This window comes from Stegostoma tigrinum, chromosome 13, assembly GCF_030684315.1.
Source record: "Stegostoma tigrinum isolate sSteTig4 chromosome 13, sSteTig4.hap1, whole genome shotgun sequence".
NCBI classification, from domain to species: Eukaryota; Metazoa; Chordata; class Chondrichthyes; order Orectolobiformes; family Stegostomatidae; genus Stegostoma; species Stegostoma tigrinum.
In genome coordinates, this window is record NC_081366.1 from 36,747,627 (window position 1) to 36,775,275 (window position 27,649).

Here is a 27,649-nt window from a genome sequence, read left to right on the forward strand (position 1 = left end):
GCAGATTAAAATGATCAGAATGGCAGAACAACGGTGTATCTAATTGCCAGACAGGCAAGAACAGAAAGTTCCATTGGTGTGTGGGGAGGGGAAAGGGGACATGGTAACAGGGAATGCAACCAGTAAACTAAAAGAAAGGGAAGGAACGGGTGTGGGATCACAATCTGAAGGTGCTGAGCTCAATATTAAATCCAGAAGGTTGTGAAATGGCTAGTCTGTAGACGAGATGTCGTTCCTTCAGTTTGCGCTGTAATTTACTTGAGCACTGCAGCATGCAGAGGACAGACAAGTGGGCATGTGAGCACGATACTGTTAAAATAACTGATTACGGGAAGGTCAGGGTCATGCTTGCAAATGGACCAGAGGTGTTCTGCAAAGCGGTCACCCAGTCTGCGTCTGGTTTCTCCAATGTAGAGTAGGCTACATTGGTTCAGCGAATACAATACACAAGATTGGAGGAGGTACAGATGAAATGCTGATTCACATGGAAACACTGTTTAGGCCCTTGGATGTTGAGTAGGGAGGAGATGAAGGGACAGGTGTTGCACCCTTTATGGTTACATGGGAAGGTGCGGTGGGAAAGGGGTTTGTGTTGGTGGTTGAGGAATGGACCAGCGTGTCCCGGAGGAATTGGTCCCTGCAAAATGGAGATGGGGGAGTGAGGGGAAAGATGTGTTTGGTGGTGGAATTCCACTGGAGTTGTCCAAAATGGTGGAGGATAACCCTTTGAATGCTGAGGCTGGTGGGAAGAAAAGTGAGGGCACGGGGGGCCCCAATCAAGTTGCTGAGTGTGAAGGGAAGGCGCAAGGGTGGAAGCACAGGTGATAGGTTGGATGTAACTGAGGACCCGGTCAACCTCCACAGTGGTGAGAAACCATGGTTATGGAAAAAGAAAGCCATGTCAGCTGTGCTGTTTTAGAACGTAGCATCATCCAAACAGATACAATGTAGACGAAGGAACTGGGAGAATGAGATGGAATCCTTACAAGCTGTGGGGGTGTGAACAACCGTAGTGAAGGTAGCTATGGGAGTCAGTGGCTTTGTAGTGGGTGGCAGTGGACAGTTTATACCACCCCATGGAGGTGGAGAGGTCAAGAAAAGGAAGGGAAGTGAAAGGAAAGGAAGATGGAGCATGTGAAAAGTTATAGAGGGAGTAGAAATTGGAGGCAAAATGAACAAATTTTTAACAAGTCCAGATTGGAACACAAAATTGCACCAAAACACATTAAATATTATTAGTTTATTAGCATATTAATATTATCACACACCTTAGTCATAGAATTTCATCTTATATGTGTAAACATTCAGATGCTCAGAGCTCTATTCATGACATGTTCCCATCTGGAGACAATGCAAACATCCGCCAGATTATGAACATAAAAATCATATCGCCATATTTGTCTTATAAATACAATTTAAATGCCAATGAAGCAAGGTTGCAGTGATCATAGATGTGAATTCTTTTGAAAAGCTGACAAAAAGGAACATCATCTTTCATGAAAATGGTTCTAAACAAAATTATACTTTGTGAAAGCGAAATAATTTTAACCAAAGCAGAAGCGTTTATATGGGACGAGTATTAGTAGCGATTTAAAAGTTGGCTTCCTTGACTGAAAGCATAGGAACAGAGAAAATGAACAGAAAAGAACGACACAAAGAATGAAAAATATTGAAATCAATGCTGGATAAACAAAATGACAAAACAAAGAAAACACAAAACTGTATTAGTAAACACAACTTAAATCAAAACAGACAGCAAACTCATCACTGCTCTAATGTCAGTTAGCTTGCTTAAAGTTTGTGCTTGAAGTCAAATTATTCACTAGTTGTAAGCTTTAGTAATCTTGATCTAAGTGCCTGATCATTCAATTACACAGCATAAGACAATTTTTGAAGCAAAGCTTTAAAACATATATAAGGAAATTGATACCAAATGTATCTTCCCTTCCCCTCCATTGTCAGCATTCTGCAGGGGCCATTGGCTCCATGAATTCCTGGCCCACTCTTCCATCATTCCTAACACTTCCTCAGTCCCATAGCACCTTCCCATGCAATTGCAGAAGGTGTAACGGTTGGTCTTTCACCTCCTCCCTCCTCACTGTCCAAACTCCCAAACACATTCCACTGTTTCACTTGTACTTTATAAAAATACCATATTCATTGCTCAAAATGTGATTTCCTTTACTTTGGTGAGACCAAGTGGAGATTAGGTGACTGCTTTGTGTAACACCTCTGCTCTGTCTATAGCAGCAAGCCCGGCAATCTTGCCATCTTAATAAACTGGCTGGCTCCTGTAATTTTTCAGTTCTTAGCCTGTTTCAGTGTTCCAAAAAAGCTCAGTGAAAACTGGAGGACCAGCACCTTATTTTCTGCTTAGGCACTCAACAGCTTCTAAGACTCAATCCTACATTCCATAGCTTCAGAGTATGATCTCTGCACAAGACTTTTCTTATATCCCCCACCCTCCACAGCCATTTCTTGTTTGTCTTGTTGGTTTTACTCTAAGCAGAGTTGACCTACTTTTCACAGATAACATTTACACCTATTTTACGTACCTATCATTCCTTTATCACCATTATTTTCCGCTGGGCACTCTCACTATCTGTTTCACCTGCTCCTCCTCCCAATCTGTCGTAGTCACTTTTAGTTCTGAAGGGGAGTTATGTTGGACTCAAAATGTTAACTTGTTTCTCCCTCCAATGATGTTGCTAGACCTGCTGAATTTCTCCAGCACTGTTTTTATTTAAAGCAAAGCTGTTCATTGATTTATCACATCTGTTGCATGTTAAAAAAAAATGTCACATTGACAGGCAATTTATTGCTAAACTGCATTTTGTTCTTATATAATAAACTCAAGAGAAAATAGCAACAAACACCCATTATCAATGACTAGTAGTCAAGGACTGAAAGTCTAAAATTTCTTAAACTATTAGCACTTTTTAATTATGATAAAAAGTATTATTTCTATTACAAACTAAAGCATAAAACCTACTGTTTGCTGTCACATTTCTTACAATATAAATGATGGTCCACTGTGTGTTTGTACAAATAAATTATAAATGGATGTTTGGCAATTTATTAAAACTGATCAAAGCATAACATTGGAAGTAAATATTTTAATTTGTGTAATTATATTCACAAATGAAATGACAAGACGTGATTTTGCCAAAATAATGTTTAGATTATACATCTTTTGGAAACAGAATGGAATACACATTTCACTATTACTATTTCCAACAGTTTCTGTTTTTGTTTAGGTAACACTAATGAATGGTGTGGTTTACATTTTGAAAAAATCAACAGCATAAATATGAACACATGAACAAAGAAGCAAATGAGTTAGAAGCTGAAATAGGTCACTCAGCTCCTCAACACTGCTCCACCATTCAGTGTGATCCAATTACTTTATACTTCCATCAAACCCCAATAACCTTTCACCCTCTGAATATTTTTAAAGCAGAAGTAAGCAAAGATTCTGCTTCTGCTACCTTTTGGACAGTAGAGGTCCAAAGACTCAAACTCTGAAGCATATTCTCTTCTTTGTCTTGAATGAAAGCCTCCCCCCCACCAATTCTAGATTCTGCAACAAGGGGAAACATCCTCTCCACATGCACTCTGCCTAGAACCCCCAGGATTGTATATGTTTCAGTTCAGTCGTCTCTGACTGTTCTAGTAAAAAAGTGTAACCTGTCTAACCTTTCCTCATTAGACAACCTAACATTTCAAGCATTAGTTTTGTAAAGCTTCTCTGAGTTGATTCCAATACATTTATATCCTTCCTTAAATAAAGGAGAGTGATACTGTGCACTGTTCCAGATGTGGCCTTGCCAATGGCCCGTATAGCTGAAGCATAATGCCCCCAACTCCCAACTTTAATAAATATTTTATTAGCTTCCTTAATTACTTGCATATTAGCCTTTTCAATTCTCACTCCAGGACACTCAGATCCTTACGCATCTCAGAGCTTAGCAATTCCTCATCAGTTAAACAATATGACTTTTTATTCTTCCTGCCAGAATGGACTATTCACATTTTTTTTTTTTCCAAATTATACTCCATTTGCTAGATCATTGCTCACTCACTAAACCTATCAATATAATTTTTCAGCCTCCTATCATCGTCACAACTTACTTTCCTACCTATCTCTGTGTTGTCAGCAAATTTTAAATAGCCCAAGTCATTGATATGAATTGTAAAAGTCAGGGCCCCTGCATTGCTCCATATAGCACTCCATTAGTTACATATTGCCAACTAAAAAATGATCCATTTTAAGCCTACTCCATTTCCTGTTAACTAGTCCATCTCTATCCATATCAGCATGTTACCCCACATAAAAACCTGGGCAGGCAGCCCAGTGCAGAGGGTGGGGGCAGCCTGCAGTCAGACCACGTGGATACCCCTGAGCTGGCCCACTGCAGACAGCCCTTGGAGTGAGACTGTGATGTTTTTCTTTTAAACTTGCTTCTTGTTTTTCTGGCCTATGGTTTTTTCTGTGTATAGCTGTAATGTAACTGTTTTTCTTCATCTTTCTATTCTGTAAATAAGGATAGTAACCAGGTACTCTGTACCTAAGATAGTGCCATGTGTTGGTGACATTGTTACACTAACTCATCTGTAACTGAAGAAACTTTAGATACCTTTTACTTAAGATAAACTTTCACTGTACTTATTGGAGTACATGTGACAATAAAGCTAATTCAATTCAAAAACTTTCATGTTCCACAACAATCTTTGATGTCGCAGCCCTTCCATGTCTTCTGGAAATCCATGCACAGTACATCTACTGGTTCCCCTGCATCCTAGCAAATGTTACTTTCTCAGCAAAGTTCAATATATTGGTTAAACATGATTTCTCTTTCGCCGCACACACACACACACGACTCTACCCGATTACATTGACTGTCTTTAAAGTGTTCAGCTGTAATGTATTTAATAATACCTTCTAAAATCTTCCCATCAACATGTTAAGCTAACTGACCTATTGTCTCCTGCATTCCATCTCACACACATTTTGCAAAAGGAGTTTCACTCGCTATTTTCCAATCTAAAGAAATCTTTCCCAAATCTAGGGAGTTTTGGAAAATTAAAGTTATTGCATCAGCTACCTCATTAACCAGTTCTTTGAAGTGCCTAAGATAAAATCCTTCAGGAGTCAGGGATCTATTAGCCTGCAACCCTAATAACCTTCCTCAGGACCACTTCCGTAGAATTGAGAAAGTATTGCTTTTCTCTTCATTTTTCTTGAACATAATTAGAGATGAGGACAAAGTAAATTTAGAATGCAAGATCGGAATCTTCATTGTTTATTTGACTGTTTGATTTGTTGCTATTAGTAGCTGAAACAATTTAATCAAATCAGTAAGACTTGTATTTCTTTGCCTAATTTTTAAATAAATTTTAATGGTAAACCACAAGGTAAGGAGTTGAAACAACAGGGAAAGACTGTCAATGTGTGTAGGAAATGCCTTCTAGTGGTAAAGGGTGGTGCTGTAGGTTTAAGCTTTCTACCAGATTGAGTTTATCATTCATAACAATCCAATGAAACATGACAGTCTACAAGTGAATTGTTTGGCTGACATCAGCAACTGCACTAAAAAAGTAGTGTCCACTAGAGACAAAATGGAGATCAACTGTGATTGTGTCTGAATTAAGTGGGCAACGGTAGGGGGGGGGGGGTTACTTTGTGGGAGATGAAAGATACGAGCACGAACGACGGCCAAAGCCTGCTTGTGGTGAGGTCTTATCTGCCTTATAATTGATGAGCTACCATCACTCTAGGGGATGTCAACTGTCAACTCATCATTTAGGGGACAAGACTAACCCTCATGTCCTATAGCAGGTATAATCATTTCTGAGGAAGAGTAACTTTGGACTCCCCACAGCTGCCTCCAGATCTGGTGAGTTTCTCCAGCACTGTCTGTTTTAATTGCAGTTATGATTAATTTGGTTAGAACCATCATTTAGAAATCACCTAGAAGCTGATCTGAGGCCACTTGGAAAGGGAAAAGTTGTTACCAGCTGATTAGTGCTGCTTACTTAAATATCCCAGCTGGATGGAACTACGTTTTTAAGATCGTTTGTCCATCTTTTGCAAATTAATAAATATATAAACTCTCTTAACTGAAATTATGTCCTCTACAATTTCCTTCTTTTAGTGATACTTTTGTGTATTGTGGTACTTTTTCTCTTCATTATTTTACAATAACCAAACAAACTTTATTAGCACAGGGCAAAACCCATGCTATTAATCTCCCCTTGTGCAAATAAGCTATTAACACACCCTTGGGCTCTCATTATGTGATTAAATGTCATTGAACAATTGGTTTCAGACTTGGCCCAAAGTGAAATCGCTTGTACATCAACTAAACAAGAGGAAAAAAAAATCTGAAAATGTGCTGATGGCAAGAAATTAAATCCTGGTTTTGCTCAAATACTAACCATACCATTCTTATTTCAGATGATCACAATAAATCACTGTCAACGTCAGAATTAAGCAGCATCTGGATTGCAATTGGTTCCACATTGATATGTACATAAAGTTCACGAAAAGGATAACGCAGATTTTCTTATTCTGCTTCAGAAATTGTTCTTTCCCTCTGGTTTATTCTTTTTATTTATCTATTCAATATCACAGGCAAACAAACAAACACAATAAAACAATAAGCACACTAATTACACAAAGCACATACATTTACAAAGAAGTACCTGTGCTAAAGAATGGTGGATTCACCAATATTCCATATGATCACTTCACTTAAAATAAAGCATTATACTGTGCAGTCAAACTCAGTTGAAGGTAATCCTGAAATATATCATAATACGTCACAATAATACATTAATTCTTGATGCAAATACTATTTCACAGATTTAAGAACACACTTATTTCTGAAAATATTAAAAATGTATTTGATTTATTTCCCATTGAAGACAACAGACAAATAGAACTGTAATGAGTGGTCAGCAGAAACATGATTTAATGGCTTCCCCCCCCCTTACACCCTGGAGCTCAGCATCAGCAAGCACCAAACAATTTAGCTCTTTGACTTTTGATTTGAAAAGACTGTCCTGACCCCCTCTAACCCATGAACTCACTCTTCAAGCATTCTAATAGGCTGTTAATTGGAGGTGAGTGGGTTGCAGACTCCTCCTCACACTGTCCTCATTCTGAAAACAGCAGCATAGCCCTGGCATGCCAACAGGCAACCTATTTTCAAAGTGACCCACAACCAACATCAGCCCTTTGATGATTGAAAATCAGATCTTCGATCACCATATTGTTTCACTTGCATTTTTCTCTTATTTTTGTTTCATTGGCTGTTTTCTCTTAGACTGAAAGCAGCCACTACAGAAACAAAATAAAAAAAAGTGTTTTGAACTACGATTGAAAAGATTATTAATTGGATTATGTTAGCTTCTTTGAAATGATCATGTACCAATATGAACTACCTCTTCAGTTGCAGCCATTTAGATATTTTTAAATGTGATTGACTATTCCATTTCTAAGTATCACATTCCAAGACCAGCCTGAATGATAAGAAGGAAGAGTTGGTCGAGAAGGGAGCAATCAAGAAAGTTATAATTCCTACCATGTGGATTAGGGGCAATGGTAGCTGCAAAAACAATCCTGGAAAATATCAAAAAAAGCTTTGAAAAGATCTCGCTATCCCAAGACAGCCATTGAAAAAATGTTGCCACAACTTTCTAAGGCAAAAGGTCTTCACTGACTTTGATAAAAGTTAAGCTGGGTGAAGGTAAATGTTGTCTAGTTACATTCTGGATACTTCCTGGCAGATAGAGATGGTTGTTCAAGCTGTTTGGCATTTTCACTGATCTGGAAGAGTATTAAGGCAGATGGCGCTGATCTTCCCCGAGTGTAAGTTATTGTGAATGATCTATTAATGTATGGATTTGGAGACATAGTGGAAGAAATCATTGCTGACCAGGAACAAAATCTAGCATGAAAGACTGTAGATGAATTTGAAGCTGCTCAGCAAAACAAAAAAAGGCAATTAAAGATGTCTAAATTCAATTGCTCATGTATAATCAGCCACAGAACTTCTCCTAGCCCTGAGAAGGTATGAGTTGCAGCTGCAGGGAGAGAAGAACATGGTTGGTTGGACTTTTTGAACAATTTAGCAGAGTTCTTGGCTCATTTGTCATCAGTGTGTGAATATCAATGGGAGCTTATTGCTAAAGATGTATATTAGTATTAGAGCATAGCATGAGCTTTCTTTAGAATCAAACAACCAGTGTTGAGGTACTGTAATGCCAATTATGAAGTCACCTTGCAGTGTGATGATAGCTCCTGTAGGGCATGCCAGCTCTGCACACTGTATGATCTACTGTTCATGATGAATTTGCTGCTTTGTCCATAGGAAAAACGCTTCCTGGTTTAACTATATTCTATATTTGTGGTTAACAAGATACCTGCAACTAGTTACAGGTTACCATGATGTGATAGGCATTATTAAAAGAGACTTTGAGGAGGACAAGATATTTGCATTTGCAACCAGGACATAAACCCATTTGAATGACTCTCTGCTCAAGTTGAGAAAGTGTCTGGCTATTGTCTTTGCTTGCAAGCATTTTAACTAAGACCTATTTGGGAGAGATGAAATGACAGTGTAGTCTGACCATAACCCACTCAAAAGTATCATTCTCAAACTGCTTCTATTCGCTCCAAAGCACTTTACTTCACTTGCAAAGATATCATCTGAAGATGACAAATAAACAAGGGAAACAGATGTACATTGCTGACAAACTGACAGAAGCAGCACTACCTAGGAAAAGAGTGGAGGGTACTAAGAGTGTAAAATCTTCTAGATTTAATAAGAAGCAACATTAATGTAACAGGAGCATTGAAAGGCAAATGCCTTGCTTAAATTAAGGAAACTGCATGGCCAGGTGCATTTCTCCAAGTGCTGCAGGAAGCAGTGATGAACAGATGGCCGGTAACCATCAAATAAACACTTAGAAACATAGAAGGTAGGAGCAGGAGCAGTCCATTTGACCCCTTGAACCTGCTCCTCCATTCAATGTGATCATGACTAATCATCGAGCTCAAATTCTGCCCTCTGCCCATATCCCTTCATCCCCTTAGCCACAAGAACTATGTCTAACTCCTGGTTGAAAACACAATGTTTTGGCTTCAACCATTTCCTCTGGTGGTAAATTTCATAGGCTCACCACTCTCAGGATGAAGAAATTCCTCCTCCTCCATCCTAAATGGTTTGCCCCTTAATCTTAAAAACTTAATCCCTGGTTCTGCACTGTCCCACCATCATAACCTGTCTGGTCATGTTAGAATTTTATAGATTTCTATGAAGTCCCCTTTATTCTTCTAAAGTGCACTGAATACAATCCTAACCAACTTAAACTCTTCTCATACTTCAGTCCTGCTATCCCTGGAATCAATTTGGTAAAACTTCACTGCATTCCCTCCGTAGCAAGAAAATCCTCGCTTGGGGAAGGAGACCGAAACTGCACTCAATATTCCAAATGTATCTTCACCAATGCCTTGTATAATTGCAGCAAGACATCCTTGTTCCTGCACTCAAATCCCCTCACTATGAAGGCCAACATAGCATTTGCCTGCTTTACTGCCTGCTTCACTTGTATGCTTACTTTCAGCAATTGGTGCATGAGGACATCGAAGCCTTATGGAAGATTCCCCTCTCTCAGTGTTCAGTGGTTCAAATTATAATCTGCTTCCTATGTTTCCTGCTAAAATCAGTTAAACTGCCATTTACCTATATTATATTGCACCTGCCATGCATTTGCCCAGATCATAATGCATTATCTCCACATCCTCCTCACAGCTCACTCTTCCACCTAACCTGGTGTCATCTGCAAATTGAGATGTTACATTTAGTGCCCTTATCTGAACCATGAACACATATTGTGAATAGCTAATGCTCTAGTACTAATTCTGCAGTACCCCACTAGTCACTGTCTGCCATTCAGAAAATAAAATATATTTATTTGGAGGTACATATTGGGAGATGAAGTGATAGCCTAGGATAGCATCTTGTAGTAAGGAAATAAATTAATTATCTCTAAAGAGCTGAGAAAAAGAAATGCTGAAATGCATATATGTAAGCCATTACAGACTGGTAATGAGGGAAACAAGAAAAGTGCTCTACTGGCCCAAAATGGGAAATGCAAGTAACGATTAAGATAAGGTTAAGGAATGCTAAAGTAAGCAAATTAAAGAGCTGCTTATACACATAATATTGCAGAAAGACCACAGATGAAGCTTGGAGTTTATCTCTTCATTCTGTCAGAAACTAATTAGCTTATTATCAAATACTATTCTAATTCCTGGAAGTTGGACGAGCTGATATCATTGACCATCGTGATGTTAGAATGCCTGAAATCACACTTCAGTCATTACAGCATTCCAGACTTTGTGATAATGGCACTAGCCTTCAGGTCAGAAGTGAAGAATTCATAGATGGTTGAGGAATCCAACACCATGCATCACTTCCACTCTAACCCTCGACATTGAGCAAAGATTGAGGTGGCAGTGAAAAATCACCACGGGATCGTGGAGAAATTGAACAAACCTAGTAGAGACTTTTATAAAGCAATTCTTCAGTGGAGAAATACATCTCCAGAAATATACCTAATTAAGATTGATAAGTCCCCAGGGCCAGACCAGATTTATCCTAGGTTGCTCCGGGAAGCGAGAAAGGAGGCTGCTAAGCTGCTGGTGAAGATCTTTGCTTCCTCACTCTCCATGGGAGTCATACCAGAAGATTGGAGGGAGGCAAATGTTGTTCCTCTTTTCAAGAAAGGGAATAGGGAAATCCCTGGAAATTACAGACCAGTCAGTCTTACGTCTGTGGCTAGCAAGGTTTTGGGAAGAATTCTGAGGGATAGGATTTATGGCTATTTGGAAAAGCATAGCATGATTAAAGGGAGTCAGCATGGCTTTGAGAGGGGCAGGTCATGCCTTACAAATCTTATTGAGTTCTTTGAGGAAGTCACGAGACAGGTTGACGAGGCTCGAGCAGTGGATGTGGTGTGCATGGACTTCAGCAAGGTATTTGATAAGGTTCCCCATGGCAGGCTCATTCATAAAGTCAGGAGGTATGGGATACAGGGTGATTTGGCTGTCTGGATTCAGAATTGGTTGGCTGACAGGAGGCAGAGAGTGGTTGTAGATGGTAAGTATTCTGCCTGGAGGTCAGTGCTGAGTGGTGTCCCTCAGGGCTCTGTTCTTGGGCCTCTGCTCTTTGTAGTTATTTATAAATGACTTGGATGAGGAGGTTGAGGGGTGGGTTAGTATGTTTGCTGATGACACAAAGGTTGGAGGTGCCGTTGGTAGTATCAAGGACTATTGCAGGTTTCAGCGAGACATTGACAGAATGCAGAGCTGGGCTGAGAAATGGCAGATGGAGTTCAACCTGGATAAATGAGAAGTGATGCATTTTGGAAGGTCAAACTTAAATGCTGAATATAGGATTAAAGGCAGGATTCTTGGCAGTGTGGAGGAACAGCGGAATCTTGGTGTTCAAGTGCATAGCTCCCTCAAAGTTGCCACCCAGGTGGATAAGGTTGTTAAGAAAGCATATGGTGTTTTGGCTTTCATTAACAGGGGGATCGAGTTTAAGAGCTGCGACGTTATGCTGCAGCTCTACAAAACCCTGGTGAGACCACACTTGGAATATTGTGTCCAGTTCTGGTCACCTTATTAGAGGAAAGATGAGGAGGCTTTGGAGATGGTGCAAAGGAGGTTTACCAGGATGCTGCCTGGACTGGAGGGCTTGTCTTACGAGGAGAGGTTGACTGAGCTCAGACTTTTCTCTCTGGAGAGAAGGAGGAAGAGAGGTGACCTGATCGAGGTGTACAAGGTAATGAGAGGCATGGATAGAGTCGATAGCCAGAGACTTTTCCCCAGGGCAGGATTGACTGCCACGAGGGGTCAGTTTTAAGGTGTTAGGAGGAAGGTATAGAGGACACATCAGAGGGAGGTTCTTCACCCAGAGAGTTGTGAGCACATGGAATAGTTTGCCAGTGGTAGTCGTGGAAGCAGAGTCATTAGTGACATTTAAGCGACTGCTGGACATGCATATGGACAGCAGTGAATTGAGGGGAATGTAGGTTAGGTTATTTTATTTTTGGATTAGGATTATTCCACAGCACAACATTGTGGGCCGAAGGGCCTGTACTGCGCTGTACTTTTCTATGTTCTAAGTCATGGAGAGTAGTTCAGTCCAATGGCATTTGTCACACCTCATCCAAATTTCTCATTTAAGAGTAAGGAAACTATCGAGCCCAATAGTAGTAACAGGACTGGGTGCCAAAATCAAGGGGAATGCCAAAATTTGCTGTGGTAAAACTGTCAAATTATTGCCAAAACTTAACATTGGAGAGCTAGTCAGAGTACAAATGTTCAATTTTTTCAATTAGAGTCAACCTGCATGGCAATTTGGGACCTGTGAGTAGCCACTGTCATCTTTATTATATGCAGAGAGTGTGAATAATAAATACTAGATAACACTGTGCACGTGTACCACTTAATGGCCTGTACGTTTTAAGAGTTTTATATATATAATGCATGTTCCATTACCAAACTGTATTAAAAGGAGGATCAACTGGAAAATGGCTGATAATTTTCTTTGTTGACCCGGATATTGGTAACATCGCTACAAACGATTGCAAATGCATTTTTTTCCAATTAGAGGGGTATTTGGAGAAATGTCATTGTACAGAACACACTACTTGGCTTACTGTAGTTATGACTTCTACCTCTGCAGTCACTTGTTTTCACTTTATTTTGTAACAGTTTTTAAACACATTTCTTGATACAAGAATTGATGGCAAAAGACAAATGGAGTCTGTACTTTCCTTCACAGTCCACACATTAAAATCATCGGGGGTGGCACAGTGGCTCGGTGGTTAGCACTGCAGCCTCACAGCACCAGGGACCCAGGTTTGATTCCAGTCTCAGGTAACTGCCTGTGTGGAGTTTGCACATTCTCCCCGTGTCTGCGTGGGTTTCCTCCAGGTGCTCCGGTTTCCTCCCACAGTCCAAAGATGTGCAGACTAGGTGGATTGGCCATGCTGAATTGCCCATAGTGTTCAGGGGTGTGTGGGTTATAGGGGGATGGGTCTGGGTGAGATATATCAAGGGGCAGTGTGGACTTGTTGGGCCGAAAGGCCTGTTTCCACACTGTAGGGAATCTAATCTAATCCTAACTTTGATTTTCCAATTACTGCCCTCAAGCATTGGTGGGAAAGCCCCCAAAAATGTTAATGGGCAGAGGAACCATAGAATGGGTCACATTTTTATCTATTTTTACCTTACCACCTCACTTGTTTAGGCTTCACTTTCATCTTGAGAGCCTGATTGAAAAGCAAGTTTTCCAGGTAATGGACTGTGGAGTAGTTTAAGAGTCAGATGAAAATCTTACTCTGACACAACTATGTCTGAAGGAATACAAATTCATTTCAGCTAAGGAGATGTAGTTTCAACTAAGCTTGAGGAATAATCTTGAATAAGACTACAGAAGACTAATTTACTCACCAGGTGGACAGAGACATTCAGATGTAGCTTCTCTAGCTGTTCTGATTTTTGCAACTCCAGTCAATTCCTATGAAAATAAGGTGACTTATCAATGATACGGTAAAATTCACTTTCAGGTGCTTATAAATTGTGATCTTTGGGTTGTGAACAAGTTCTGTTCTTGAAGACGCTCGCAAAGCAATTTGTACACAAGTTGGAACACAATGCAGGACATATAAAGTAGCCATTCAAGTATAGGATACTAACAATTAATATTAATACACCCCTGTACAGGATCACATTCTTAAGTGTGAGATTTCCTAAGTTAGGTGTTTGTAAATCAGGAAGCCTCTGCATAATGGCTAAACCACAGCTTCAGAATTAAATTTGAGATGTGACATTTTCTCACTAATTTTAATGTACTGGACAGTACAAGTTAGTTATGGCAATCGGTTCAAATTTCTTACACCATCACTTTTAATTTGGTACTTTTATTGTTCACACAACAGATCATTTTTACATTCCTTTGCATTTCATTTATCCATCTTCATTCATTTTATCTACTATACAGCATTGCTTTAAAAAAATTATAAAGTTTCAAAACAACGTTCACTATTGCACTTTCAAGCGTTCAATGTGTAATGTTTCTTTTTGTCATCATTAAGTAACACCAATTGAGTAGTGTAGATTTGGTTTATTTGATAAACTCATACAGGCTTATTAACAACATTCTGTAAATTGTGACCTCTTGCCTTTATTATTTCTCATCATTCCCCAGAACGTCACTACATCCTGGTTTCCTAAGTTTAGGGCAATACTATTCATTGTGCTAATATCATCTGTAATTAATAGAGCCACTCCTCCACCCTTTCCTAGCTTCCTATCCTTCTTAAATGTCACAAATCTTAATATTCAGGTCCAAATCTAGGTCATCCTGCAGCCAAAATCTCAGCAATGGACACTTTTAGTAAACTCTGGTTTATCTGATAATTTGCACTTAGATCTGTTTTTTTTGTCCCCTCCTGTCACTGTTTGTTTGTCATATCCCACACTAATTCCTTCCTCTGTTCTCTTTTCCCCCCCTTTCATTAGGTAACTTTATTGAATCAGTTATCGTTCTATTAAAAGGTCATGAACCTGACGTACTGTAACTCAGAAAAGTAAGGGAAATTTAGTTCAATCCTAATTTCAACCGGATATTTGATATTTCATACCTTGCTGAAAACAGGTAACTTGCAAGGTAGAACTATACTGATTTGTAGAGTTGAATTACTGTCAAGGTAGCATACTTATCAACTCAGACTTTTCCTTTCCATTAAATGACCTAATGGATGTTTATAAAATCGTGAGGGGTATAGACAGGGTAACCAGGCAAGGTCTTTTTCCCCCAAAGTGGCTTGGGGGGGGGGGGGGGTGGTGGGAGTTCATAGCTACAGGGCATAGGTTTAAGGTGAGAGGGGAAAGCTTTAAAAGGGACTTAAGGGGCAACATTTTCATGCAGAGGGTGGTGCATGTATGGAATGAGCTGCCAGAGGAAGTGGAGGAGTCTGGTACAATTACAACATTTAAAATGCATCTGGATACATACATGAATAGGAGGGAGGGGTTTAAGAGGGGTAAGAGCTAAATGCTGGCAAATGAGGCTAGATTAATTTAGGATATCTGGTTGGCATGGATGAGATGGATGAAGAGTCTGTTTCTGTGCTGTACATCTCTGACTGTATGACTATGACTCTAAGAGTGATTGCAAAAGTCAAACATTATGTTGAAAAATACGTAGTGCTTTCTACATTGCTCAAAAATTAAATGCAGTTTTGTCCTCTCCTCGCCTCTTGTTTATCTTAGAGGCACACAGGGAAACAGCACAACCTCCTCTATTTTGTTATTATTCCACATATCCTGGCAAATATTAGGCTGCATGACGAAGAACCACTGCTTATCATTTACTGTTTATATAAATGTTTTAACAGAACTTAAAACATTACTAAAAAGGAGATTGGAAGTTGAAGCTTTTCATCTTCACTCGTCAAAACAAGAACGTAAGGAACAGACTGGAATAAGAGACACCAATTTATACAGGATAAGAAGAGGATGCTGATTGGATGGGCCACTATTGGCATGGAGCTGCAGCAAGAACATGAAACCATCATGTTAATTCTCTGACAATACTTGGAGATTTTGAATGGTCAGGGCCTTGTCAATAGGGCCCAGTGATTTTTGACTGTCTCCACGACACCTGTTTATGAAAAAAGATACATTATATGTATAAGTTGCTTATGTCTACATTACATAACATAGCATCCTGAATATTCATGTACATGGCACACATGCGTCACTCTGCCAGCTGATGATGTTAAATTGGTTTCTGGTGTAACTCCTACGAGAGTCTGGATTATTATTTAATAAATGATTTCCAATAGCAGAATCACATCGAATGGTGGGTGTACTTTTCTGAGGCTTGCAATCATACAGCTAGTTGAACATGACTGGCTTCTTGCCGCTATGAATGGTGAATGGAATGTACTGTTTGATATGGTCTGCCAGTTGTTGGGAGATACAGCCTATATATGTGGCAATGCACTGGCACTGGAGCTCATTTATCACACCATTCGTTTGTGGTGTACGAATAGTGCTCTTTTAGCTTGATGCCAGCATCTTGTTAGTTAAGAAAACCACTCGTGGATTTACTTCATGACAGTATAAGATGCAACTTTCACCCGTTATTCAGATTTTTGAGACACCGTCTGCTTCCAGGATAACCTGTATACTGGGCAGCACTTGGGGCAAAAACAGTGGATTCAGGCCCTTTCATGACATTTTGCAACATACAAGAGATTATTTTATCAGAGTACCATTATCATGCAGGAAGGTTTTAATATACTACATCTCAGGCCTACACTGAGCAGATGGTTAGGGCCCTATTCATAAGGTTGCCAAAACGATTAACAGTCCTACATGTTATAAAATCTTATTGACAAATCCTGTGCAACTTAGCAGAAGATTGTGCTTCAGAAGTGAGGAAAGAATACTGGCAGCAGGAAAAAAATAACTATCAAAAAATACATTTTTAACATGGAATCATTTTTATTAATAAACTGGCACTGCCACTGTCATCTCTCTTCAGCAATATCAAAGGCTCCCATCAGCAAAAACCAAAGTGGCATACAGTCAATTGACAGTATCTGCAACAATGATTTTGAACCCCATAAAGTCTTGTGGCCTCGTCTTAAACATGGGCAAGATTACCCTCCTATTCGCCACCATTTACTGCTGCCCTCCCAGATGAATTGGCTAGCCTGGGTTTGAACAGGTAGTGAGACAGTACTTAACTTCACCATTACCTCACTGTTTCTACAGTGAGAACACATCTCCATTTTGTTTGGTGGGGGTATGAAAGTGCCTGGCTAATCATATTGTGGAGTAGGAACATGCCCTTTTATCTTGATGCCAGCATCTTGTTGTATAACCACTCATGTGGTTTCTATCTCACGGATGGTGGCTATTAATTGTGAAAATACATATACATATAAAGGAACAATAAAACCGAGTAGTCAAGCAGCTTTACCCATAGAGGAAGGCATCTTGGTTTACTGTCTCACTGGGTGGTTTGCATCCAACATGAAACTACTGTTGGGGCATATTAAGAACAGACCTAGCTGTTCAAAACTGATTATCCATGGACCATTAGCTGCAGCAGAATTCCATTGCAATCCATAACCTCATTGTCCTTTATCATCATCCCCATTGTCATGTTGCTTACATGACCATTACAATTAAGATTGAAAACTTATTTGTTTCAACAAAGAGTAAACGAGCATTCAGCAGTACCATGCATACTTGAAAAGGACTTTGTCGAGCATGTGAAACAGCAAAGCAGTATAGTACCGACAATGTTAAGAGATCCCATAAGCAAACAACCCTATCACATCAAGTTTTGGATCATGCTGATAACTCAGTTTGCTGCATGGTCAATCTGTAATCTAGAGTGACACCAACAGCACAGGTTCAATGCCCACACCAGCTGAGGCCATCAGGCTCTTCTTCCTTCTCAACTTTGCCCCTTCCTTGAGGTGAGGTGATCGTCAAGTTAAGCTCACAATCAGTCACCTCTCTCTGATTGTGGCCCTATGGCAACTTCACCTTTCCCTTTTATAAACGAGTATGAGAGTTGTATTACTTTATCCCAAAACATAGAATCAGAGGACATGGTCTGCACTTGAAGGCTGATAAATCCAAAATTAATCTATATACATTTTTGGTACGTGAGTGAGTAGCCATTATATAGAACATGCACGTTAAGGGCATTTCTCGTATTAATGCATTTGATTCCAGATAGATTTTGAATAAATAATAATATATAGACACACATACAATTTGAAATCTATCCTATGGTAAGTATATCATTATTGGGTGAAACAGGCAATCTTGGGCTGATGGTGCCCAAAATTTTCCATTACTGACGATTTTCTAACCTTATTTTTAGGTCTGTTATAGCTTCATTGATTGTTATGATCAATTAACAGCTTTATCACGCTCTTATCACGGGACTACCGGAATAGAAGGCAAAATAGACAGATGCTGTTCTTTTTTCTAACAGTTCCTACATTTCTGCAAATACCATGTCAGCCATATTTACAATTACAATGTTTACATAATTATTTGTTACTGTCCTCTTAAAATTAAGAGGATCAAGTCTACTGGCAGCCAGGCTGGATGTTTTCACTGTTAGAAATTAAAGGGGTCTGGTTGTTCTACTGCAAGCGAAAAATGTTTACACTTGGAGATATTGTAGCAGCCTGTGGGTAATGGTAGGTAGAATGTCAGTCTTCAAAGTCCTGGAAAAGTATTGATAATGTTGGGTTTTAAACAGTAATATTTTAACCTGTCCATTTGCTTCCAAGATAAAACAGAGTTGGGATCTCAAGGATCAGTATTTGGCCCTAGATACAAGGTTCACATTATTCATGCAGCCATGGAGATTAGGTTGAAATGGGCATGGGCCTAGCCCTGAAAATTTTCGAACAAGATTGTTCAATTAAGATTTAATTAAGAGAACAGCAGCTGTAGGTTGCAAAATACTATGGTTCATCATGCAGGAATGTGGGGGTGGGAACTCAGGCCAAGGAGGTTCAATCTTCCAATAAATAATTACCCATTAAGTGAACCCTCTGAAAATGTCCCCAGTTCAGAGTTATAGTTGGAGGTTTTGGGGGGTTTCAACTTTCTTACTTTAAAAGATAACAAGTAAAGGAGAAGTAAATCATGTTCTAACTCCTGGCTATAAAACTGAAGCTCCTCACATACACACCCAAAACACCACAGCATTCCCACTCCAAAACTCACACTAACACCCTCCACAGATGCCTGATTCTCCTCTCCCACCCCATCACTCAACCTAAAGCCTCCCTCTTCCAGACTTGACCAGACTATTCATCTCTTCTTCATTTCTCTCCCTTTCAGGACTTGGCCCAGACTCAATTCCCCTGGCCCCAAGTATCTCCCAACCCCATAGACTTAAATTCCTTATATCCAATAAATGCTGGCCCCACACCCCTCCAGCAAACACTAACAAATTGAACCGACTCCTCCCTGAACTCCCAATTCCCAAGATGACTCCCCTCAACTTATCATAAACACTTACCACTTTTACCTATCACCCTGCTCCCCAACGAGCTGGAACTCTACTTGCTCTTACTTATCTGACACATCTTACTGTAACATTTATCAAACTGGAGGTCTTTAATCTTGGAATGTAGCAGCTGGTGTCAAAAAAGAAAGGGGGGCGTGGTTTCAACTTTGATCCACTCTCCCGCAGTTCTTGGCTCAAACCAGACACCTTCAGCTGAGAAGGCTTCTGGCCCAAATTCCATGCAAAATAAGTGTGCTTTTTTCCCCATCCACCAAGGGCCAGAAATAGGTTTCCAACCATTTGAAATGCCTGGACCATTGCTTTTAGTCTTTCGTTTCCTTAAATGTGAAATGTTGTCTCTAACTTTTTAGCTGGAAATTCAAATTTCTTTTTAAAGTATTTGGTCTACAGGGAGATGTAAACACTTTGCAATTCTTGAAATGATTTCTAACATGTTAATCATTTCTGGCTCACTAACATCCAAATCCTTTTGCATGTGCTGATGGTCGGGTAGAAAATTAATTATAGTCCCTTTAGCAAAAATTTCTAGAAAATATTTGTTTGCTATTTCCAACTTATATCGTATCCTCCTCATTTTTGCAATAATTTATAACCTCAAGGCCTCGAACAAATTTAACAACTATTTTGTTTGTAAGCTAGTATTAAACTTTTTTATTCTTTTGCTCATCATCCTAATCACACTTATCTACTTCCATTTGCACCTCCTGCATTCTTTTTGACCATTTTAAACAGATTCTTATAATTACTTCCTTTTCCATATTTGGTTTTAATTATTCTTTCCTTTTCATTTTCACACTCATTCATTTTGGAGGCTACATTTTTTTTCTCTCATATCTTACTGCTGGCATAGATAGTCTCTCTTTTTCCACAGCAGTTTAAACTGTTGACTGCTTACTTGCAGACATTTGGCACTATAGCACCACTGGCTACATTATTTGATGCCAGTCTTTGTTGTTAAAAAAAGGCACAATTTTAAAATTGTTTTAAATGTTTTTCAATTATAATGATTATGCTGTGGTTAAGAGACGAAAAACCTTTGTGGCATGTTGATAATGATCTACACATTGTCTTATACCTGTGGAGTGCTGTTATTACAACAGCATACAATGAAATGATTTCTGAGTGGAAGTGGTTCACATATTATTATTAATATAGCAATTTAAATGAAACCTTGCACTTACATAGCAAAGTTTAAAACAGTTTAACATTCTCAGGTCTGAAAGCTGAATCAGGACTCAAGACATTAACATACTTCTGCCTTAGGAATTTGACAATGTTTGAACTTCTGAGGTTAAGTCCATAATTATGCTCAGGAAAATAATCATCTGTTGCATGTTCAATTTTGCTAGTTAGAAACAGACCAGCTCCTACCATATCATTCCTATGTCAAGCTTTGTATTTCATTAAATACCTAACTGCTTCTATTGAATACATATGTCAATTCAAGTACACTGAGCGATTTTAGTGCATTTGATTCCTAAATTTTTTTTTGTTTTATCGAGAAAACTCTGTAGTAATTTCAACAATTTGTTTTAACTAAGGAAACATTTGAAATGAAGATTGACTGCCTAGAAACTATGATAACATGAATTAACCGTTATATTTTCTGAACAAAATTATTCTGATTACAGCCTTGTCATTTTACACATACTTGACAATACTTGGGCACTGCATTACATAAGGATTTACAATATGGACTATTCAGTCCAACAAATCTGTGTCAATAATATGAGAGAAGATGCCTATAGACCGTGTTAATTAATTTCACCATGTCAGTGAAATAATTCTACAGACGCTAGTATCCCATCAACAAGTCACCCTTTATTTACTCATGCATAGTATTTGATACTAGTCCAACTTCTTCAGAGCCAGCTCTCAAATGAACAGAAACTACAACACTCCTGTTTATGTTTGCCAGCCAGGGCTCCCTGATTAGACCAGATTAACAGCCCCAATCAGGGAACTCATGTTCTATGAGGCCCACCTGGCTGACCTCATTATAATCACTACAGTCAGCATATTCTTCCATTCCTTTCTTCATCATGTACAAATTTAACTTCCCTTAAATGCATCTGTTCTTGTCATTTTACATATACTTGCCAATACTTGGGCACTGCATTACATAAGGATTTATAATATAGACTATTCAGTCCAACAAATCTGTGTCAATCATATGAGAGAAGATGCCTGTAGACCATGTTAATTAATTTCACTATGTCAGTGAAATAATTCTGCAGACTCTTATCCATAAAGTAGCAAGTTCCAGATTCTCTCTAAGAGAAAAGGTCTTGTTCTGAAATCCTTACTTTAATTATTAGTAGCTATCTTACATTTATGGTCCCTAGTTTTGCCTCCTTGTAAGTGGAATAATCTTGGGGATGAAATTGATTTATGTCATCAGATGAAACAAGCCAACATATTTAATTTCAAACTAAGTAACATATGCATTGAGACTGGAAAATACACAACATACAGTTTGTGAGTAGGAGTAAGCCATTTGGCACTTCAAGGTTGTTTCACCATTCAGTAAAATCAGGCGGTTTGTGGGCTCAACTCCACATTGCAGCAACTCCCAAATAACTCTTGATTCCATTGTTAGTCAAATATCTGTCTACCTCTACCTTAAAAATATGCAATGATTGCTATTGCTATTTGGGAAATGTTTCACAGGCTCATGACATTCTGAGGGGATAAAAAAAGTCTTCCGCTCAGTCTTAAAATTCACCCCAAATTTTCAATTGTGTTGTCTAGTTCCAGTTTATCCCACTGGGGAATACGTACATGTATTTATATTTTTTAATAAGATTATTTCTCATTCTTGTAAACTCCACAAATATTGGCCCAAACTGTGCACCCTTTCCCCATAAACCCCTTTTCCCTTCCACATGCTCCACCCATCCCAGGTATCAGTCAAGCGAATCCATCCAAATTACTTTTAAAACATTTATAGACTTTCTTTTCCAAATAAAGGACAGTAAAACGACATACAGCATTTCAGATGTGATTTCACCACTCTTCTGTACCACTGCAGCAAACCACCTCCACTTTTATATTACTTTTTCATTTAAAAAAAAATTATCCAAAAGGCCTGGGAGCTTCTGTTCTATGAACTTCAGTGCAAAGAAGGTCAAGTGCAATTTACATTTCTGGTGTCGACCAGAATCAGAGTCAAGTATTGAATCTAGAACTCGGATAGGTTCCATCTTTTCTGTTCATTCTGATATCATCCTTGTTTACACTGGCAAAGGACATGTTTGACAGTCTTTGATCATGACCTTCCAAACATGTGACTTCTATCACCTGGAAGAACAAGAGCAGCGGGCACGTGGGAAAACCAAGTGGACAGCGAAGAAGGTTACCTCCGAGAACAACAGGGCCTTGATTGTATGGGCAAGTGGGCTAAGGAGCGGCAGATTGAGTTTAATTTAGATAAATAGAAGGTGTTGCATTTTGTTAGGGCATATCATGGCAGAACTTATTCATTTAAGGGTAAGGTCTTGGGAGTCTTGCCAAATAAAGAGACCTTAGCATGCAGGTTTACAGTATCTTGAAAATGGAGTTGTAGGTAGATATGGGAGTGAAGACAATGTTTGGTATGCTTACCTTTATTAGTCAGTGCATTGAGTATAGGAATTGGGATGTCATGTTGCAGCTGTACGGGACATTGGTTAGTCCTGTGTTCAAGTCTGGTCTCCCTGCTACAGGAAGGATGTTGTGAAACCTGAAAAGGTTCAGAAAAGATTTACAAGGATCTTGTCAGGATTGGAGGATTTGAGCTATAGGGGAAGGCTGAATAGGCTGAGGCTATTTTCACTGGAGCGTCTAAGGTTGAGGAGTGACCTTATAGAGGTTTATAAAATCATAAGGGGCATGGATGCAGTGAAAAGCCAAGGTCTTCTCCCCAGGGTACATGATTCAAAAACTAGACGACTTAGGTTTAAGGTGAGAGGGGAAAGATTTAAGAGGGATCTAAGGGGCAACTTTTTCATGCAGAAGGTGGTGTGTATACCACACACCAGAAAGGTGAATGAAGTTCCAGAGACTGGTATAATTATAACATTTAAAAGGCATCTGGGTGAGTACATGATTAGGCAGGGTTGAGGGAAATTGAGCCAAATACTGGCAAATGGGACTAGATTAATTTAGAATCAGGTCAGCATGGACAGGTTTGACCTCTCTTTTCAAGTTCCCCTCCAAAAATACATGCCATCCTGACTTCAGAACACTCACCATACTTTCACTGTCACTTGATCAAAATCCTGAAACTCTGTCATTAACAGTACATTGAGTGTCAACCAAAAATGAATTTAAGAATAGTTTTCTTACATCTAAGGGGGAACTGGACAAAGTAACCCTACTGCAATTTAACCTCACCCCACTGCAGGTTTACCATAACATTTTTTAAAATAATTATTCCTTGAGAAATTCACAAAGTAACCATTGCTTTGTTATCCTGTCTTAACTTTATTGATTTGCTAATTTTACCCTTAAGTCATTTTGTCTTGTCAGCCTATTTAAATAGTAATTTTTAGAGGTCTTTTTGCCCCTTCCAAACAAATGCAATAACACTTCCTACATTGAAATTGATTTGCCATTTACATGGATATTTGGCAAGTTTGTTAACATTTTCAGGTATTTTGTCAGTCTTCCACAGTATTAATGGCACATCACAACATAACTCATACTTCCAAAAAGTCCAATTCCCAAGCCTGAATTGTTTAAAGGAAACTAAGAACAATTTTGGTCATTCAAAGTCCTGTGTAAGGCCACTTTCTGCCTTCCACCAGTCTGTTTGCTGCTTTGTTGCCAGTTTGCTGGCCATTCTGCTGTTTGGCCCTGGACCTCTATATGATTTGATCTTATACATGAATCAATTGTGGCGACACAATTGGTGAACAAATAGTCATAAAACTAATAGTTTATTCTCATAAAAGATAGCAAACATTATCTGATGGCATTTTCAGCAACTAGAGAAGCATGCTAAGTATTCTCCAACAAGATTCTTTGGGAAATATATACTCAAAATGTTAACATTTTAATAGGATTGAGAAACATAAGCGTGAAACAAAGAATTAACATCATAGAAAAACTATGTTCTATTTATTTTCAGTATTCAGCAATACATTTTGTTTTAACAGATCTTATTGAGACAAGACAGTAACGTAAATTAGGTACAAATATACATCTAACAGCTTTACATGGTTAACCAGATTATTAAGCGCTTGCAATTAGCTATAATAGTAACGACATACTCAAATGAAGCGCAATGGCGCGTGACAGCAAGAATACATTTGAAAAAATCGTTACGACTAAGTCTCAGTCACTTTCTATAGAATATAATTATTTACCTCTTGAAGTTCGTCGATTCGTTTCTGCAGTAAGGGCAGTAAATTTGCATCGTCCCATAAAATCTCCCGCACTGCTTGCAATGAAAAGCTTCCCTTTTGATGTTCCAACAGCTTTACTCTATCTAGCAACCTCGCAGTTTTAACATTTAGAAACAGGCAAAACACAACAGAAATGACTGATAACAGTAAGCTGACTACTGTTGTCAGCGTCCTTAAGCATAATTTAGGATTTGATGTTGGCATCATTTCTTTCTTACTTTTCCCAGCCTTAGGTGACTGATCATTCTTGCCCATCTTACAAAAAACTTGGCAACGCCAGTTGCAAAGGCGAATGTTTTATTAGCGTTAAAAAACAACCAAAATTAAACAAATTTTGTTGAAAACAAAACCATCCGGGATTGCAAAAAAACCCCCTGCAATCTCAAGTTTTTCACACGCCGCGTAAATTCCTCACAGTTGCTTCCCTGTTCTGTTTCGGTGTTGCTGTCGTTTATGTTCTCCCCCACTCATTAAAGCCAATAATGCAGTATTTAAAACATAAAAAGTTTTGAATTGTGAATCAAGTCCCAACAATGAACGACATGCCTGTGATTAGCCAACGTTTAGAATAAATTCTGCAATAGATTCCCCACCTCTACCCAGACCTTGGATATTTACTTAGGCAAAGCCGACTGGCGTGACCCCGCCCACGCGACACTAAACAGGAAACCGCATGAGAACCACAATCATTATAAAAACGTCGAGCAACTTTACAGAGACAATACAAAACAGAATATTCGGGACCCATTACGTACAACAAACAGCTGAGCCCAAAGTATCTTTAATTTTCTAACTAAAAACAATAATAAACGGTAATGGTGAAAGATAGTGCTAGATCATCCATTTTTAAAGATCACCAGAATATGATATCTCTCACATTGTGACGATAATTAAACTCACAATAAATAACTAAGGGAGCATGTGGCGCTCAAGCGTAGGCTTTGACGTGCGATACGTTGAAATATTTATTTGTATCGTTGCCCAGTCAGTAAGAAAGACGGGAAAATACAATCTTGAAGGCTACCAACAATAGCTGGCTCCAAAAGCTGAAAGTCAATGTACGTTGGATGATTTGGGTCTCCTGGTTATTTTGTTGCCTTTCTATCGCCCTCCGGCGGCCAGTTGGCGAGACTGAGGGTGGAGACCGACGTATTGCCCTATTTGCCTAAGTTGGAGACTTGGGAGGATCCAGACTTGTTCGCCCAGCAGTATCTCGGGAAAAGTTAAAGGAATTAAAACCTGCTCTAATTCCGGATTAACTACAAAATTGATACCACAGGCAAAGGACCCATTTCCACCTTCTCACCCATTTACCTGCTATCTAAAACCCACCCACCGACAACCTACCCGACCGTTCATTCAACCAACAAACAGCCTTACTACATTACGCGCTGAACAGAGCTTCACACTTTGTTATCTTACATTACGCACTGGACGTTTTACCTACGGGCAAAATAATAGTTATTGTATCTTTTAAGACGGCTTCTGCAAAGATTAGCTCCAGGGATTCCAGCAGAGATTGCAGGGCTGCATCTATTGCGGTCAATCCTGCACCAGAAATCAAGTCGTAATAAAAATCTTTGGAAGGTGCATGGTTAATGAATAGCCTTTTTGTCTCATAAGGATCCACGAGGCGCAAGTCAATAATGTGATGTCAATAACTTGCCTTGATTACTGTGTTTCCAACACGAGGCCCAAAATCATTCAGATCATCCACCGCTTTAAATATTTACTCCTTCCATCACCAACACACAGTAACAGCAGTGTTTACTAATAGTACAGCAGTGCACGATCAACACCTTCCACCTCTAGGTCAGAGACAATTAACATAGAGTATCACCTTGCCCTCTTACACCATTATAGTTTTGTCCCCGTCACTAGCTGCTGAACACTTCCAGCATTTTCTGTTTCTTTTGTTCAGCACCTGTTTTTTAAAGATTAATTCTGGAGATATTGGCATCACTGGCTAGGCCTGCATTCACTGCTCATCTATAAGTGGCTTTGTAATAGAGTGGCAAGCTGTCTTTTTAAACTACTGCACCCACCATGATACATAGGTATGTCCTACAGTTCCAAAAGGGGTTGCTTAAGGGTATGAACTTACTCGATGCAGAATTCCCAAACTCTGATCTGCATTTTTAACCACAGTACATGTGGCTGGTCCAGTTAATAAAGACCTAAAGAACTCCAGACACTGTAAATCAGGAACAAAAACAGAAGTTGCTGGAAAAGCTCAGTAGGTCTGGCAGCATCTATGAAGAAAAATCAGAGCTAATGTTTTAGGTCCGGTGACTCTCCCTCAGAACTGAGTTCACTGGACCTGAAACAATAACTCTGATTTTGCCTCACAAATGCTGCCAGACCTGATCTTTTCCAGCAACTTCTGTTTTTTCATCTAGTGAATAGTTTTACATGCTTTAAAATACTGTAGTACTACTTACTGTCATATTCATTCACATTTAAGCTCCAAATCACACTGGAAATTCTGGTGTTAACCCTCACAGTCAACAAAAATTACAACAGTCTGCATTTTATACGCCCAGGTGAACTAATGCAAAGGCAAGTTTGATAGAGAAGCATTGAGCCAATTACAAGGTTTTGAGTAAAAGAGGAATTTAATTATATACTAACCTAGAGATAAATAAAACATGACAAACACACACAAGCTGGTTATTAAAAGTTCGAAGAGGAATGTCTGGTATAAGGAATATCAACAACAGCCCATCAGCGTCCCTAAGGCTTGTGTTTTAACCCGAGGCAGTACTTGTTTAATTGATATTCTGTACCTGCAGCAGTGGCAAAAGTTGTAGATATCCAAGTTCAGTGAATGGATGTTTCTCAATTTGTCTTTTTCTCTGACCATTCATTGTCAAGAGACTAAGAAAAAGAGTAAGACCCAATTCCGCTAAAACTTCATTTTCCTTTTCATTGTCTGCCCAAAAACTGTTGTCTGAAATACAGTGCACTTATGTATTCTAAAATCTTCTTGTTTTCAAGTCAGTTAATTTACAGCCAACTTTCAACCGAACAAATTAAACCACCAGAAAGTTACAAATCAGACTGATTCTTGTTTGTTTCACGAGTTTGGCTCAACCTGGTCAG

At 39.0% G+C, this 27,649-nt stretch overlaps 1 protein-coding gene across 1 annotated transcript in view; it reads right to left on the reverse strand.

Moving 5' to 3' along the window:
* Positions 1 to 25,312, reverse strand: part of LOC125458537 (collagen alpha-1(XXIII) chain-like) — a 188,884-nt gene extending 163,572 nt beyond the window's left edge. Inside the window, exons 1-2 of the mRNA XM_059650680.1 lie at positions 24,509 to 25,312; positions 13,532 to 13,598 (exon numbers count right to left, since the gene is read on the reverse strand). Of these exons, the coding sequence (XP_059506663.1) occupies positions 13,532 to 13,598; positions 24,509 to 24,802 (361 nt within the window). The 5' untranslated portion in view covers positions 24,803 to 25,312. The remainder of the gene's footprint in view (positions 1 to 13,531; positions 13,599 to 24,508) is intronic.
* Between the last annotated feature and the right edge of the window lie 2,337 nt (positions 25,313 to 27,649).